The sequence below is a fragment of the Brienomyrus brachyistius genome, chromosome 5, assembly GCF_023856365.1.
Source record: "Brienomyrus brachyistius isolate T26 chromosome 5, BBRACH_0.4, whole genome shotgun sequence".
Taxonomy (NCBI): Eukaryota; Metazoa; Chordata; class Actinopteri; order Osteoglossiformes; family Mormyridae; genus Brienomyrus; species Brienomyrus brachyistius.
The window spans coordinates 12,514,368-12,527,133 of NC_064537.1; the positions used below are offsets into that span (position 1 = coordinate 12,514,368).

At 40.3% G+C, this 12,766-nt stretch overlaps 2 protein-coding genes across 2 annotated transcripts in view; one reads left to right on the forward strand and one right to left on the reverse strand.

Moving 5' to 3' along the window:
* Positions 1-268: 268 nt before the first annotated feature.
* Positions 269-9,789, reverse strand: psmd12 (proteasome 26S subunit, non-ATPase 12). The gene is made up of 11 exons (XM_049015354.1): positions 9,549-9,789; positions 8,704-8,763; positions 8,389-8,517; positions 8,050-8,157; positions 7,844-7,948; positions 5,968-6,117; positions 3,419-3,553; positions 2,178-2,290; positions 1,792-1,966; positions 1,596-1,673; positions 269-1,409 (listed from the first exon to the last, which is right to left on the reverse strand). Exons 1-11 carry the CDS (start codon positions 9,654-9,656, stop codon positions 1,200-1,202), a joined length of 1,371 nt encoding a protein of 456 aa, XP_048871311.1. The 5' UTR covers positions 9,657-9,789; the 3' UTR covers positions 269-1,199.
* Positions 9,790-9,862: 73 nt separating this feature from the next.
* LOC125742912 (cytoplasmic phosphatidylinositol transfer protein 1-like) overlaps positions 9,863-12,766 on the forward strand; it is a 72,924-nt gene continuing 70,020 nt past the window's right edge. The window contains exon 1 of the mRNA XM_049015358.1: positions 9,863-11,539. Within this exon, the coding sequence (XP_048871315.1) occupies positions 11,492-11,539 (48 nt within the window). The 5' untranslated portion in view covers positions 9,863-11,491. The remainder of the gene's footprint in view (positions 11,540-12,766) is intronic.

Genomic DNA, 12,766 nt, shown 5'->3' on the forward strand with positions numbered 1-12,766 from the left:
AAAGGTGTCCCTGGGGCTTGGGAAGCAATGTGGTGTTCATCTAGATATAAAACAAGGTATCAGTAACTTTCTGGAGATCAGAAGAAATTTTTGTTTTATTGTGTTACTGTTAATTTGCATATGCTCTAATGTTAAACTGTTTTTGAGCAAATATACACTTGTTTCCTAAATAAATAGCCTTGAACATTTCCTTCGACTGCCTAATATTTTGCACAGCTCTGTTTTATCTGCAGTGCTCGAAGGATAATGACCCTACAATTACCAAGCATCAACCATGTTTAGTTTTTATTCATTTTAAGAAAGTAGAACTAATTGACACTAATGAGCATCATTTGCTTAAGGTACACACTGGATTGGATGCTGCTCCCTTGCTGGGCCCAAATGCACGCCTTTGGACGGCAGAAGGTCATGCAAACTCCACACACATACAGAGCAGAGGCGGTGCCCAATCCTGGCAGTGAGGCAGCAGTCCCACCCACTCAACTAGCCAATCATTTTTCAGCTAGAAATAATCATATTTATGATACAAATCTAATAAACGTGTACTCTGTCTAACGCGCCATATTGCTCTGCATGAAGCTAAATCTCAATTTTTGGAATATGGGAAGTGCTGAAATTTTAAGTCAGGAATCAAAGCTAAAGTGTCACGCATGTAAAAATGTGTAAAAGTGTAGATAACCGAGGGAACCGTATTTGTGGAGGAAAGGATATGTTTGCTCATGTAAAGAAAGCTTATGCAGCAATAAATGAAGTCTATCAGAATAGAGGATTCTTTTTTTTTAATATAACGTATATTGCTCAGTTGTAACTAAACAAAACATTCAATGTAACACTTCACAAAATGTAGAAAACGGGTACACCTTCTGTAATCTACTATTAACGTAGTCCACCCAGAGACGGTGCTCAATAAACAAAGCTTGTATTTAATGGTCGGTTCCAAATGTTTTAATTTTCAGATTTATGTTGCGGGACTGCTGGAACAGATTTAATTAATATATTTAAAAAAAAAAAAAAACAATGAACTGTACTGTCATCAGAATCTGCAAGAAAACATTTACTCAAAGTGAAATCACAATGATCCAGTCATAACTGAAGGGGATTCTGCAAGTTGGTGTTCATTATCCATGACATGGGAAGGGATACGGAACGTAAATCTATATAAATCCGTCTCAAAACCAAGCACTTGATCTTGCCGCACTCTACTGAAGGTTGTGTATCATCTCCTCTTTGGCAATGAGGTGAGTGGTTTTGTTCACCAACGACATGAGCGAATTCAGTTTGTGTGACCAGTCGTTCAGAAGATCATTGGGGTCCTTTGGCCTCTGGAAATTGATGATGCCGGCCAACCTGTCCACCTTGGCATAAATCGTCTTGTTGACCACCAAGTTGGAAAGAAACTCTTCGGACTCCTACAAATGAAAGAAGATTTTTACATTATAAAAAAAAGCCGTAAACTGCTTTTGTACACACTTCTGTTTGCCCCAAATGAACATGAGACGCTGTGAGACTGTTAAGAAAAAGTGCCAAGAGAAAAATCTTCAGCTAGGAAGGTACCGAGTGCCAACAGAAACACGGAGAAGTTCAAATTGACTTACATCGACGGAAAGATCGAGAAGTCCAGCCATCCTTTTCATTGTGATCCTTGTGTAATACTTTGCCATTATTCTTATGTTCTGGGGATGACAAAAATCAGAACAGTACAATGCTGTCAAAAAGAGGGCTGCAATTACCCACGGGCACCTACGTCAACCCACCAGTCATTCTACTGCAATCAAAACCGGTCTGACTCACATGTTCTACCACTCTGTTTTTTAGGTCTTTCCATCTCTTTTCGCCCTCCTCGGTACAGGCAAAAACATCTGTGGCAGGACTGTCTGGGGAGCCCTCCCTCAATTCCTTCCCATAGTCCTCCACCAGAGACGCCCAACGCATTAGCTCCATGGTGGTGAACTGCTTCAAAAGGTCCCTGTTGGAAATAAGGGGAGGCATTTTATGAGTCTAGACTAAGCAGGCCAGGGTGCACTCTCCTGTATTGGTGCATCGTCGCCTGATAGTATTTGACTGTAGCCCGAGTACTGTCAGGCTCATTCGATTAGTATTATCAGAGCGTTTTTGAGTATAGCTTGAGGATATACTCATCAGGGGCTTCGGTCTGCTCTCTGCTCATGGTCCCATACCTGTATTTGGGAATCTCTTCCAGCTTCTTGTCAGCACTGATTCGGTGTACCAGGTCAGACTGCTCGTTGTCATAAGGTGCCAAGATGGCATACATCACCACACTCTTCAGGGCCTGCAGCACAACAAACAATGTTTACTCCACCACCGACAGTCCTTGGATTCATAATACGTGAAGGTCAGATGAGTCTTGAGCCTGGGGCCAAAGCCCCAAATGAATCCTAGCAACCCCCTCCCCCGAATGATGTGCTTAGGTTTGTTTGAAAAACCACCCTCTGAGTTTGAGAACCAGATTAGGTCTCTGGGCTAGACCCGGGATGCCTTAAGATCCTAGCAACACCCTGACTTAAGTATGGGTGGGACTACGTATTTAAGTAAGGAATATAAGCACACTAAAAGTTCAAACAAATTTGTCTTTCTTTAAAACAGTGTTTTCCAACCTGACCCTCTGGGACCCGCAGACAGTCCGTGTTTTTGCTCCCTCCCAGCTCCAGGTAATGTGGACTATCTGGGGGTCCCCAAAGACTGCCTTTAAGGGATGCGTGGAATTGCAGTTAAGGAAGCAAGCAACTGAAGGGAAAGAAACTGGCGCAGTGGCTTATAACGTCTCTCCCTTAAGGTTGATTTCACTTCAGCGTCAAGCCTGCGCAGAGCTTGTACTGTGCACGGTCCTCGTCACCTTCACGTGTAAATCACATTTCTGGTGGAGGTGCACGTCAGGCTACGACGTACGGTATGGCGGCTATGCCGTACCTATGCTGAGACCGCGGCACAGATACCACGCAGAACCGTAAATCAGCCTTTGCATGCTGACAAACCTGACCCCCTATCTTTAATCTGTTCCCTAGCGTATGACTGCATGAGACCAGCGCTTTTGGTGTACCTCTTTAGCCAAGAGGAATTTCAAGAATGCTAAGAGTTAAAATACTTCAGCAGTAAGAGTTACGGTCTTGTGGAGCCAATGGGAAGATCACATTAAAAGCAGAAGTGCAGTGGTTAAGCACACAGACTGGATACCGATCCGAATCCTTGAGGGGGCCTTCTAGAGCGGCTTTGAAAAGGGAACTTCTCAGTAAAACGAGAATCCTTCAGTAAAATGTCAAGTTTCGTTTGGAACTTGGGATGTCAGCTAAATAAAATGTTTTGTGCGCACATATATAAAAAATGCATTACTTGTCCTAATTAAACTGTATGAAACAGGTCAGAGGAGCTGGGTCTCACAACTTCATCAGCCCTGTGTTACCTGCTGCCATTGGCTGCTGTCTTCCAAGATGCAGGGGGTGTCATAAATAGCACGGTAATGCTTGCATATGGAAAGGTAGGAGCCCTCGTGCTGATCCACCTGGATCATCAGATTGTAGTACTTCAGCTTGGATTCCTGCAACACAGAGAGCCTCGGTATCGAAAAGCAACCCCTAAGAGAGAAGCCAGACCCCAGGAGCAAGTGCATGCAGGCCCACAACGCTCATCATTAAAACCTAATTCAGCAGCCTGTCCAACTGCTTAAACGATTCCACGAATGCCTTTTATGCTATGAACCGAAAAGCAGTCATTAAGCACATCACTAGAATTTTAAATTCGGCGGGGTATGAAGAACCATAATCACAATTATACCAATTACTTCTTTTTTGTAAGGAACTTATTTGACCTCTCCGACAAACGCAATAGTTTCGATAAGCATCATTCCAGCCCCAGTTTTCATCTTCCATTTCAATCTAATGGAAACCTTCTGACCATTGAGCTCTCAGGTCTTAAGCACTCTTGGCCCACACTTTCTGGCATTAAAAAGAAGCCATCGTGTAAGAGATCACATTTCTACAAAAGCCTGGGGAAGCTGCGTAATTTGATAGGGGCTGTAAAAAAAAAAAAAAGAGACCAGCAAAAACTCTTAGCAGTATTACAGTACAATTTGTTTCATGCTCAGCTTGTCTTAAAGACTAGACTGAGCATTATACAAAGAGAATCTGTACATATACATACTTTACAATGGTCTTCTGTTAAAACATGGTCCAAAATGGCTTCTGTATTTTAGCATCTTTTGCAGAGCATAACTTCCCAGTGTAGCTGTTAAGTACCAACCCATTCATTGATAAAGACACTGGACTAACCCATTTTAAATGGCCATTAAAATCTGAAAAGTTTAATGTTGTATTTTCATGTTTACCATGCAGATTTATTCCGGTAACATCTTAAAAGCCTTTGCTGGAAAGCACACAGTACTGTGTAGAAGTCTTAGGCGGCCAAAGAAATCGTTTAAATGATCTTGATGTTGGTGTATAACTGCATTATGACTGTCGGAGCGTGTTTGCTTAGCCATTCCAGAACCTCTGCTAAAATCACCTCAGTATTTTCAGCAACTATACAACACACCCATGTGTTTTTTTGACTCGTATAGCTAATCAATAACTCATTGACTTTTTAAAACTAAGTTAATTAGGTGAGTTGGTGGTGAAATTTAATAAATACATGGAACGGCTGAGGTGCCCCTGAGGAGAGATCTGGAGACTGAAGCGGCGTTCATCTAGCCATCCAACTGGAAATCCATCATTTGAGAACAGAAGACATTTTTACCAGTTTTTATTCTACTCTTAATCTGCATATGTTCTAATGTTAAATTGTGTTTTTTTTTTTGTTCTGAGAAAATGTGCACTTCCTACCCAGATAAACAGCTTTACACAATCCTTCTGACTGCCTAAGACTTTTGCAGAGTACTGTATGTACTCACTTCTGTCTCTGCTCAACTGTGCCAAAGTTGTTACTGTTTAATGTTAAACCGGCATTGTTTTAAGCAGAAATTGTAAGATAAAAAAAGCTGCTAAAAGCTCCTAAATGTTGCAGAGGCATCAAACGAGTGACAGGATGTCTCGCTCGTCCCTGCATCTCAAAGTGACAGCTGTACGGGCAGGAGACGGAGTAGGAAGCAAGGACAAGGCGGAACCCGGCTGGATGCATTCCATGACGTTCCGGAAGCAAACGGACGATGTGGGACACAAGGGCTTCGCTAGTTAAGCACAGTTAGTTGTTTTGGCACCAGTTTCCTGGGGTAGCGTCAGACACAAGATGAGAAAAACATTAGTGTAGAGCTAATGAATCGGGGAAAGGTTTTAGCGGAATGGAACTGAATGTCAGAAAAGAGCAGTTTTAAATGTCTCTTATGGTTCTTGCTGGGATGGACTAAAGCATTCGTGCTTTGGTCCCATGATCTGTCATGGCTGATCTCCACAGCAGAGAGAACATCTCCTCATGGTAACACTTTGGTCAATGCTTGGGAGCTTGGTACAAGACTCCACTTAAGACATTCTTAACATGAGGAACATGAAGAGTACGGCTATGTTTACTTTTTTGTGCTCTACTCCAACGAAAGGATACTGCAAAAGGTTAGCAATCAACATGGAAACTTAAGGACAAGAATGAGATCAGAACAATTCCATATGTAATTTAAGCTGTGGCCATGGTGTTCATCCTTTAAAATTATTTGAATAATCACGCCTGTTAAACGTCCAGCAGCATAACAGCAATAACTGCAGCAAAGTAACAAAATAATAGTCACTTGCTAATTCAGAGGTACAAACCAAACAATAAGCATCATACATAATTGCAAAACGTAGTGCACACGTCAAATAAAATGACAATTTATTTATGCATGTAAAAGACATTTGACAAGCTCAATGTGCTGGCAAATCTACTCCAAGTGACGTTCATCACACTGTACCTAAGGCCTCCCACGGGACAGCAGAAAACACATTTGTCATCTTTCATTCTGCGTTCTGATCACAATGACAGCAGCCTCACCTCAGTACCCTCTTCTTGGAAAAACTTGGTGTTGATCTTCTTGCTGATGATCTGAGTGCGAATGTAGTCCTTCACGGCAATGCAGAGCCTCATCTGTTCCAGAATGAACTCCACCTTTTCTTTCTTCTCCATTGAGCCATACGTTTCAACCTGTCACCAGGGCAGTACATAAAGACACAAGACTTAATAAAAACATCATTCAGAAAGCAGAACCGCATATACACAGCTAGGCCAGGCTTAAGAATAAGGGACCGTACTTTTCATATGGTACTTTTGCTGTTCCATTGACTTCCGTTTGAGCACCAACCAGTACCAAATGTAACAAAAGCTGGGGTACTTTTTTGCTACTTTGGGGTGGGACCTGCAAACACTATCATTGTCGATTTGTTATGTAATTAGCCTGCCTCTGAAACACAATATAAAAGCTGGCTTGGGAAAAAAGCTACAAACTCAGAAATCAACGATAAAGTAATGAAAAAACTGAACGAAAAAGTGAACGATAATGTATGCATGGATAAATAAAGAGACCCAATCTTTAATTGCGATCTGTTCAGTAGAACCAGAAGGTCTAGATGTCATGACAACAAATTAAATATTTGCTATAATATACTAGGGCTGCACGATATATATATATATAAAAAACACTGCAATATCATTTTGTTGTAATAAATAATGGGATATTTATAAAGCAAAAAATTAGTTCAAAGTAAATACATTTCTAACAAACCCATCTATGAGTGATGTAAAATGATTGGAAAGCACATGTAGAGGTCATACAAAAGCAGTGGAAGTAAAACAGTTTTAAAAACATGAACTAGACAATCAGAAATGGGACAATCGTTAAAATCGCAGTGTTTGTCAAGTTCCGTTCATGACAGAGTAACAATATTTTAGCAAGATTTAACTCCCTGCACTAAAATGTCTGTACAGAACTGAAGGTAAGAAAGAGCCGGATCTTAATCTTGCTGACTAGCGATGTAAGAACTGCACGTGCATAACAACGTTGGCCATAATATCGCATATCGTCCAGCCTTATATGATTCTATAGCCATTCTTAAAATTTTGTACAAAATACCCCACCTCAAGTTGTGATGTCATTCAGCTCAGATAGCACTTTTTACACCACTGGAAAACCAACAATTTGAAGTACCAAAAGGAAGGTACTTAATGCAGTGGAAAAGCACATACATACAGGGAAACACATGCATTGGACACACTTCTGAGCAGTGATTTACAGGATGACTTATGAATTAAAGGACTTTGGTGAATGAATATATAGGCAAGCAAGTACAATCAGCGTAGCTAAACTTCATATTCAAAACTACTGTTTTGTACACTAATGTTCCATATTAGGAAATTTCTACTGAGCCAAACACTGACACGCTATCCAAGTTCTCAACAGAATATACCCTCCGTGTTAATCGGTCAGACAAATCAGCACCAGCCTGTCAGTAAGTTTTGGAGGCGATCTTTTTTTAAAAAAAAATTTTATCACTGTTCCAAGGGCAGGAGTTTATTCCACCACTGGGGGCTGTGGTGCTGGTAGCCCAGCCACAAGGAAGCTGCAAGCATCCGTGTGCGAGATTACTACAGCGCATATCAGCAGTCGGGCTGAGATGCTAATTTGCTCAAGGCGCACACATTCTTGTCAGCACATTGGACTATCGTTGCCCTTGGTGATGGAAAAATCATGGTGGAGTTAAACACACAGGGTGTGTCATTTATACAATTTGCCAAAACCCAAGTGGCACTGAAAATCACATTTAAATGGCCGTGCTTGGCCCTGCTGAATTCTGCAACACACACAAACGCATATCGCATTAGAGAGTAATATTGCATGTAGTCCTGTTAAAGCAAAAAAGGGCAGAGGTCTTACCTGCAACTCCTGCAGGATTGAAGCAGCTTCTTTCACCTCCCCATTCTGCTCCTTAATGTTAGCCAGTGTCCTGGTCAACCTGGCACGCTCGATCTCCACATAGATCTGAGAGACAAACCAGACCCTGCACACACTGCAATCATCTACAGTAAACATACCTGAAACACATCTATCCAATATATGCAAAATATCTGAGAAAAGCAGACCTTGCCTGCGGTGACCGTGCGCAGGGTGTCAATGAGCCTCAGTTTGACGGTCAGGTCTGTCAGCTTATCTACATACTTGTAGCACTCCTGCACCATCTTGGCAACAGCCTGAAAAACAAAAGGATTCAAAAAATGTAAATCTTGCAACAAAATTGCAGTTTACTCTGGTAGTGAAAATAATACACAGCTTCCTTGCACAACAGCTTCAGGATCTGTACGCTTCTTTGATCAGAAAATATCACTGCAGCACAGTAAATGTCTTTATACAGACCCCCTAGTCACCAGTAAGAAAAGTCACTAAGGGCTCTTGTGTTAAGCATATCGACACCCTGCCCAAACCTGCTTTAACTGACTCCTCCTTTTTGATAGAAGTATGACGTTTTCATTCAGTGCATCCCAGTCCTTCGCCTCATAACACATCTGGACGATGGCCACTAGTATCCTGGAAGTTGACACCATGTCTGAAGCCTGTTACAGAAGTAGCAGATCACATCTGTTATGAACATAAGATACCGGTAAAGCATGCGAGCTGTAGCAGTCATCAACTACAACGTGTATAGTGATACTTAAAAAAACCATATAGAATATATATTTTTATATAAAAATATATAGAATAGCATATAATTGAAAAAAATCTCATTATTAAATGCTTACTGTTCTCGTTTGCTTTTCCAAAGACAACAAATTGTCAATGGCCTCTTGGAGTCTTCCAGCCTTGAAAAAAATATATATTTGTGTATATATATATATATATATCAACAGAGCACATTGTACTTTGAGTTATATATTGGTGATGCATTCATCATAATAATCTACTGTGACAAAGGCATAAAATTATAAATTGCAACTTGAAGGATGAACGTTCAGTACAAATAAATGGTTCACATGCTACCACGATTTAAGGTGTTCAGTCAAATTACACTTCATAACCATAATAATAATAATATGATAAATGTTAACGTATTACAAATACTTGCATTATGTACTGCATAACTGGCATTGTTATAACAAAACATCGATAAATAATACTCACTGTTAATAATTATCAATTTTCAAATACGTACATTAATCGATCGCTATAACCAACATGGCGTGCTAGGCTACCCAACCAACAGCTCAAATCACAACATTGATCAATTAGTTGCACAAAAGTGCACAAAAAAACTTAGTATCTGAACATGGTTTTTCTCAAAAAACGTAACAATCAGTACGTAATTTTTCATGTTTTATTGCGGGGTACCAGTTAAATTTAAAGCACTGTCACTAGCAAGCTACAGCAGTTGTGATGACTAGCTAACGTAGTTAATTGCACACAAAACAGCCAAAGAATCATAAAATATAATAACATCATCCAAACACACTGGCTTCAATCTATGTTCACTTTCTTAGTTACAAATTATTAGCGATTGAATGTATGATCGACAAGGCCTGAACTGAACAACATAAAGCATACAGCATGACTCAGCCCGCCGTATGCCATTCATCTGAACGCCACTCACTTTAGCCATTTTCTCGCATTCTGGAAGACGCCGGTCCACCGTGGAACTGTAGTCAATCTCCATTTTTACGATCTTTCCGTCCGATCTTTCTGACCTGTCTTCAGCCATTGTGCTGTACCTCGCCGGTCGGTCTCAAAGCAGAAACTCAAGAAATGTTGCTAGCTAACTATCGCGAAGCCCCGACTGCTCACTTCGGGAGTCCCTTCTGTTCCGGTGGTATCGTGAGACTCACCGGAAGTCTCTGAACGTCGACCAATCAAAATGTTACGGTTGAGAGGCGCCGAGACGACAGAGGGAGCCAGAGAGTAACAGGCGAATCATTGCGCGAGGAGCCTCCGAGTTGTGCTGGAGTATCGGTGCCTTGTAGCTGGGGAATTCGGTGCGCCGGTCCGTGATATGAGGAGAGAAGCCGATTTGGGAGCTATGTTGACTTGTTACAACTATGGTTTTTTGATTTAGGATATTTAAGATGCATGTTGGGAGCTTAATATCTAAACACCCAATATACATAAAATCTTTTGATTTTGTATTTAATTTATACTCAATAAGTTAATAACATTAAAATAAACCTATTTTTGTGACGGATAATAAGAATATATATATATATATATATCACTTTATATTTCAAGTTTACAATAAAGTAAAGTTCGTACATTTTTGTAATAATATTTTTATATTTGCAATGCCTAAGTTCGTCCATTGCCTGCCAACATGAATTGACCATTTTGTAGGCTACTGTACATACTTTGTTCAAACCAAAAGTCGTGCATATTTGCACACACGAAAATAAAACGCTTGTGTTTGGTTCCTTTTGACTCCGGTAGTGAAAGATTCCTGTGTACAAGAGATCAAGCTAACTTTTCGTGCTGATTACATAAACAGAAAGTAATTGGTGGAAATTTAATTCTGATTAAATATTTGCTGACTATTGTCAAATATATGTACGTGCCGCCACGCTACATTCTTTGTCCCTTGAAGTTGTTGCATCGCATAAATATCAGGGATTGTTTGTTATTGTGTGAATTAATACAGGCAGAGTTGATCGATACGTGGGCGTGCGTCATCCGCACAACGCCACCAAACCTACCCCAGAGATAAAGTGTTCAGTGCAAGGCAGATATTTTTATTTTGCATCTTGATGATGGAAGTCAGATGGACTAACAAAAGTGAAGTACAGTCTGCTTACATGTGGTACGTTTCCTGCCCCGTGTGGTTAGTGTAGATGTTTCCGTAGCTGCAGCGAAGTGTAACGTCGTAGCCCGTAGAGATTATACACTGTTCGCAGCCGTGACCCGGGCGACTGCGCTTTTTGGCATCAAGAGGAAAACAAAGCCCGATATCTCCTTAACGGAAAAGAAACGCCATATAATCGGTGATGTAAATGTAACGGGATTATTATTCACTCCGGGAAGAATACAGCAGTAAAGTGGACCGCATCTTACAGCAATTCCAGAGACAACGGCTGGTCACTAACAAAGATGAGCTACTGTTGTGCATTTTTTTTTGCAGAAAGCTGCATTCCTTGCAGTCTGGAGTTGACAGCTGAAGAGTCGTAATTTTTTATTACAGAAGTCGACAGCTTTTTCACAATCGCATTGTCTGAACCACTGAAACACTTTATTTTATTCTCGAATGGACATACCGTAGTAGTGGAATCGTTTTGATATTTTAATCGTACCTTTTTTGCCCGGTTGTGGTGCGGACAAAAAGACCAGTTTAGCGTTGCTGTTTGGCAGCCGATTACTACTGGAAATTATGCCCGAATTAAAATGAACAATATATCTTAAAAGGACACTGTATCGGTCTGGGTTAATGCTCTAAAGCCATTTTCGTATATCAAATGCTGGAGAAGAATTAAACCGTCCGTGATACGGTAACTTTTGTAAGAATATACATATCGAATATACTTTAAACACCGAGGACTGTTACAGTATCAGCGGAATATGTTGTTGAAAGAGTACAGAATATGTATGCCGCTAACGGTGGAGGAGGTAAGTTAATACCGTACTACTCTTGTAAAAATGTATTACTCAATTCCAGTAATTTTTAACATATTATTGTAGGGTTCTAACACAAGTAAATATGCGAAATCAAATTCTTCTTGATTAAATATCATGCATGTGCTTCCACGGTAAAGGGATGTGAAGGAAATGCAGTAAAAGTGCTACAAACTTAATTATTTGTATTACTTCTGCTTTCCTGTTTCCCTAAACCGTAGATAAACTTATAGGTGATAAGAGCAACATTAGCTTGGTAATTCTGAAATTTATGGTGCTACTTATCACAACATATTGCCGTGACAACACAAATCCTTAAAATCGTTCCTTAGGACAGTTCGCATCATGCATTAAGTGATTCTGTTTCATTAAACGGGTCAGTATATAATAATTATATATAATAATTAAATACACGAATAAAACCCACATTAATAGCTGTAGTAACTATATTTGTATAGCAGTTTCGTAACTTTTATTATCATTATTGTTAGAGCAGCGGTAACGTTTTCACTGTGGACGATGCTAAGGGGGGAAGACCTCTGGATGGCACTGTTGTTATTGTCTCAATAAGACGGCATATCGACCTGTTTTATTCATTTTAAAAGTGCTTGAAATTTGATTTCCTTCAGTTGCTCGGAATTTTAAACAACTTCGGTTCATATTATTGTTATTGGCAACGCTGCTTAGGGCTGAGCTTCATTTTAAGTACCCTAACATTTATCACTGAGATACAATGCGTCTTGTGTTGATTAATCTCTGTAAATATTCATAAAACTGTTTAGTCGCACGCAGAATAGGCTTTTAAGGCATGTCTCAGTCCCACTGAGAATGCACTCATTATTGTTTATTGTGGTGAGCAGTGGCAAAAGCATCTACCACTGAATTTGAGCTCATAGTCTGGACTTTGTGTGACAGACCCATGTTTCTCCCTGTCTTTCATGCCAGGTGTTACTTTAGAACCTCCAGGTCACCACATAGCCTCATGATTGGTCTCTGATATTGCTTTAGTCACTAGATGTCAGATTTTCAGATTGGTCAGCCATTGTGGATGCACCAGATGCCTCTCCATGCCAGTTTTCTTCATTTGATTAAGTCTGCGTCTCTGAGTAGATTTTTTTTGCCATGATGAATGCACAGGTGAAGATGTAGTGATGCCTTCAGTCAAGCTTGGTTTTGGTGTAGGTGCTGTGCACACACAGATTTAGATTTTCAGCCACATTC

Excerpts from the sequence above, each read along its gene's own strand:
- psmd12 (XM_049015354.1), bottom strand. The coding sequence starts at position 9,656 with ATGGCTGAAGACAGGTCAGAAAGATCGGACGGAAAGATCGTAAAAATG. Across the intron at positions 2,291-3,418 it reads ACAGCAGCCAATGGCAGCAG|GCCCTGAAGAGTGTGGTGAT; the intron begins GTAACACAGGGC and ends GTTGTGCTGCAG. Across the intron at positions 1,674-1,791 it reads AAAACAGAGTGGTAGAACAT|AACATAAGAATAATGGCAAA; the intron begins GTGAGTCAGACC and ends TGTCATCCCCAG.